Raw genomic sequence first — 5301 nt, 5'->3', positions numbered from 1 at the left:
TCGCCAAAACACTGTGTACTTATCTTTTTCGTGTGGAATAAAATTCCAAGGCCTTCATCATATTTATATCTTTCATCTCCCCAAACTTATTTTCTCAGATCACTAACTAGAAAATCTATGCGTGAGTATGACAGCCTCAAACGCATCATCGCGCATGCTGGAGCTCATCCGGCAGCACCTCCTCGAAGACGCGGACTCCTTCTTCGACAACGTGACTACGCTCTGTTTCTCAGAAATCGAGTCTCCTTCATCCGGGTCGGATCTCAAATCTCCGGTTGCCCAGGATGATTTGCAGATAATTAAGGAGGAGCCGGAGTCGGTGAAAGGCGAAATGGAATACAGTGCGGGGAGGCGGTACAGGGGAGTGAGGAGGAGGCCGTGGGGGAAGTATGCGGCGGAGATAAGGGATCCGACGAGGAAAGGGAGCCGGGTTTGGCTGGGGACTTATGACACCGATGTGGATGCGGCAAGGGCATATGACTCTGCTGCTTTCAAGATGAGGGGCAGAAAGGCTATTTTGAATTTTCCGTTTGAAGCCGGGAAAACGTCGCCGCCGTCCAACGCCGGCAGGAAAAGGAGACGAGAGAGGATACCAACAACAGATAATTAACTGCTAGTATTTGGCAAATTATGTACTATTACTAAGATACTACTACAATACTTGTGTGTGAGATGCTACTACTATATTTTGTATAGTGAAAGTTATACTGTTTTGAATAGTGGAGTAGTTCTAAATGTAGACCACCCAAGTTAAATTCTACGTAGCTTCATTTAATTATCATTCGTGACTTATATTATATTGGCTTCTCCCATTATAAATGTCCTCATCTATAAAAAATAATTTTTCACGTACAAAAATTTGATGAAGCCAATTAATGTGTACAACATGATTTTCTTATTCTCAGTACGTGTATGCCACTAATAATGACACTTAAGAGAGTACATATATATAGAGGAGTGATCAAAGTCTAACTATTTTTAAGTGTATAACTAGAGAATAAATCTCAGCCACATGTTATCTTAATCCAATGTCTAAAATAAGTAAAAAAATTTAGTTAATAAAAATTGCGTAGGAGTATTTTAGGAAATCAACTTTGTTCTCATATTTTCACATACACACTATTCACGCTTACACACACAAACACACACACTCTCTCCTCTCACGACGGAGGTGGCGGAGCACACTTGCACCTCCTCTTCGGTGACACCCTCCTCCGGCATGCCTGCCTCTCACGGCTGCCTCCCTATATGTGGCCCCCTCCTGCGGTCTGCCTCTCGCGGAGTATGGCTCACCTCCTCTCGCGGGCACCGGCAATATCTCTACACATGTGCCCTCGTCGCCTCCTGCTCCGTGACTAATTTGTTGTAATCTCCATTGCACATACTCATGCTCAACAATCTCCATCGCCAATTGAAGAATCTTCATCGCAAGAACTGATTTACTCCATCGTCAATTTTCGATTTCAGAATCTGCAAATTTGCTATACTCACGCAGATTCTATAGATTTTTATCGCTAATGCTGAGATTTTTCCTATCTCCATCACTCACATTGATTTGTTGTGATATCCCTAGCCAATTATACAATCTACATAGCTCGCGCTCATGTTCAACAATCTCCATCATCAATTGCCGATTCTTCATCGCAAGAACTGATTTCTCTATCGTCAATTGTCAATTTCACGATCCGCAAATTTGCTATTTCACACAGGCCACATGTCTTCAATCGATCAAATGGACTCGATACCAATTCTAGACAAAGCCTAATTCGAATCTGATTCATCTTCGTATGAAGTGAATATTTCTTATAGTGAAGTAAATCTCACTTACAGTGAAGTATAACTGTTCCTAAGTGTATGGCATATATCAGTAACTAAGACATTATGAAGTGAATATTTCTTATAGTGAAGTATAACAGTTAGCTCGTATATTGAGACATTATGAAGTGAATATTTCTTATAGTGAAATAAATAAGACTTATAGTGAAGTACAATGGTGCATAAATATATGGCTTAAACTGACACCATTTGAAGTGAATATTTGTTATAGTGAAATAAACATTTCTTATGGTGATGTGAATATTTCTTATAGTGAAGTGAATATTGTGATGTATATTGTGCATATAGTGAACTAGTATATGCTTACAGTGAAGTATATTGTGCATATAGTGAACTAGTGTATGCTTACAGTGGAGTAAATTGTACCTATAGTGAACTAGTATATGCTTTCAGTGATGTATATTGATCATATAGTGATGTATATTGTGAATATAATGAACTAGTATATTTTTACAATGAAGTATATTCTGCATGCCTTATAGTGTACTATTTTTTTAATTCAGTGAAGTATATTAAGAATATAGTGATGTATATTGTGCATATAATGAACTAGTATTTATTTATAGTGAAGTATATTACCTGTACATACAATTATAGTGTACAATGCTTATAGTGATGTATATAATGCTTACAAGGAATCATATTGTGAAGCATACCATACAGTGAAGTAAACATGTCATATGTTTTTTTTTTCGTTCTATATACTTATTTCATTGCAAACTTATTTTTGGGGTTCACTATAAGTGCGAATTAGTTCACTTCGAACATATTTTAGCTCACTGTAAGTACGAATTAGTTCACTTTTATTCACTTTTATGTTTGTTCATTCGTGAACTATATTTTATGTAAGATAAATAACAAGTACTATTTCATTTATAACAAAATAGCTACAAGTTAAAATCAACTGAAACTACATAGCTATGAACTAAAGAGATAAAAATTTAAACAGAATATCAATGTTAGTTATGAATTGACTATTGAATTTAAATGAACCGAATAGGGTTTATAGTGGACTAAATGAAGCACTATATCAGTGTGGTATCATCTTCGCCTTCAAACGCCAAGGTTTCAATCATCAACTTAGCCTCTGCTTTGTTGCTCTAGATCTTTCTCTTCATCTTTTTTTAGCGGCTTTCGAAAGATTAACAAATTGTCCTATCATTTATACAAATTAAAAAAAAAGATTAATAATAAAATTAAATATACAGCCAAAACAATTCACTATAAACAATATATACTTCACTATAAACACAATATACTTCATTCATTGTAAGCATAATATACTTCACTCAAATGGCAAAACAGAACACTCACACTATAAACAAAATATACTTCACTGTAAGTATAATATGATTCACTGTAAGCATTATACGATTCGATGTAAATGTAATATACTTCACTGTAAGCACATTTTACTTCGCTGAAATGATAAAATTGTGCAATATAAGTGTGTATTACAAACACTTCACTCTTACCATGGAATACTTCACTATAAGCACATTTTACTTCACTGAAATGAAAAAATAGAGCAATATAAGCATGAACACAAACACTTCACTCTAAGCATGTAATACTTCACTCTAAGCACGTTTTACTTCACTGGAATGATAAAATAGAGCATTATAAGCATGGATCACAAACACTTCACTTTAACAATGGAATATTTCACTCTAAGCACATTTTACTTCACTGAAATAAAAAAAACTGGGCAATATAAGCATGGATCACAAACACTTCACTCTAACACTAGAATGCTTCACTCTAAGTATGTTTTACTTCACTGAAATGGAAAAACAAAGCACTATAAGCATGGATGACAAACACTTCACTCTAACACTAGAATACTTCACTCCAAGCATGTTTTATTTCAGTGAAATGGAAAAACAAAGCACTATAAGCATGGGTGACAAACACTTCACTCTAACACTAGAATATTTCACTTTAATCATGTTCCGATCAGAAACCCTAGATTCAACGATTCCTCATCCGATTTGCCGGTAAATAATTCAACTTAAGAATCAGAAGATAAAGTTCGATTGACGCAGACCGAAAAGCCAGAGCACTATAAGCATGCATCACAAACACATCACTCTAACCATGGAATACTTAACTCTAAGCACGTTTTACTTCACTGAAATGAAAAAATAGATCACTATAAGCATGCATCACAGACACTTCACTCTAACCATGAAATACTTCACTCTAAGCAAAATTTACTTAATTGAGATGAAAAAATAGTGCACTATAAGCATGGATCACAAATACTTCACTCTAACCATGGAATACTTCACTTTAAGCTCGTTTTACTTCACTAATATGAAACTACAGAACACTATAACCATGCATTACAAACACTTCACTCTAACCATGAAATACTTCAGTTTAAACACGTTTTACTTCACTTAGATAAAAAAATAGATCACTATAAGCATGCATCACAAACATTTCACTCTAACCATGAAATACTTCACTCTAAGCACATTATACTTCACCGAGATGAAAATATAGTGCATAATAAGCATGGATCACAAACACTTCACTCTAAGTATCGAATACTTCAATATATGCATAATATACTTCACTATATGCTTAATTTACTTCACAAAATGTTCATCATACTTCACTAAAATGACAACACAGTACACTATATGCAAGCAGATTATACTTCACTATATGCTCAATTTACTTCATTATATGCTAAATATACTTCACTGAAATGACAAAACAATACACTATATGAAAGCAAATTATACTTCACTATATGCTCACTTCACTTCACTATATGATCAAAATACTTCACTGAAATGACAAAACATGCTACAAAGTGAAATAAAAACGAGTCATTAGTGAACTAAACATGCTACAAAGTGAACTATTTATGTCCAGATTCTCAACAATGTTTGCTGAATAATAGCCTAATTCAACAAAACGTCAACTGCGAATCAAAACCAAAATTTTGAGAACTTACCAAATCAAAAGGAGGTGGGGGCTGTCCGGGCAGTAATACGACGACGACAACTGACATGTTGGTGAGTACAGCGGCAGAGTGGGATCGACTCCGAAAGCTGGAGCAAAATCGGCAAGACCGGCGTAGCAGCGACGGGAAGACGGCGACGAAATTTCGAGAATAGGTGAAGAAGGAGAAGACGGGAAGAGGAATGATGGCGGGATAGATTGAATTCCGTAATGAGAAAATATTTCAATTGTTAACCCTAATTTTATTTGTGAAATGTCCATTATACCCCGCCTTGTATAGTGAAGTAAATTTGTGATAGAGTGAACTGATTTCTCCTTCAAATTCGAAAATCACATGTGTTAAAACTAGCCCTTAATTTTCTTGATCTTGTGGCTGTGATTTGTTCTCTAGTTATATATTTAATGGACACTGGCCGTATATCACTACTCTATATATACATTCCCAAATCCACAAAGAGACAGTATGCAAGGGTGTGGAGGGGCTGAGCA

The 5301-nt window shown here is 35.5% G+C and overlaps 1 protein-coding gene across 1 annotated transcript; it reads left to right on the top strand.

The window, feature by feature from the left end:
* Positions 1-781, top strand: LOC125204558 (ethylene-responsive transcription factor ERF106-like). The gene has a single exon (XM_048103247.2). It carries the CDS (start codon positions 128-130, stop codon positions 608-610), a length of 483 nt encoding a protein of 160 aa, XP_047959204.1. The 5' UTR covers positions 1-127; the 3' UTR covers positions 611-781.
* The last annotated feature ends 4520 nt before the right edge of the window (positions 782-5301 follow it).

Source organism: Salvia hispanica, chromosome 6 (genome assembly GCF_029641045.1).
Source record: "Salvia hispanica isolate PSC_SH4W2 chromosome 6, Shi_PSC_v1, whole genome shotgun sequence".
In the NCBI taxonomy this organism is placed as follows: domain Eukaryota; kingdom Viridiplantae; phylum Streptophyta; class Magnoliopsida; order Lamiales; family Lamiaceae; genus Salvia; species Salvia hispanica.
This window is presented reverse-complemented; position numbering and strand designations above follow the sequence as displayed.

Bases quoted from the DNA above. Each gene is read 5' to 3' on its own strand.
- LOC125204558 (XM_048103247.2), top strand. From the start codon at position 128: ATGACAGCCTCAAACGCATCATCGCGCATGCTGGAGCTCATCCGGCAG.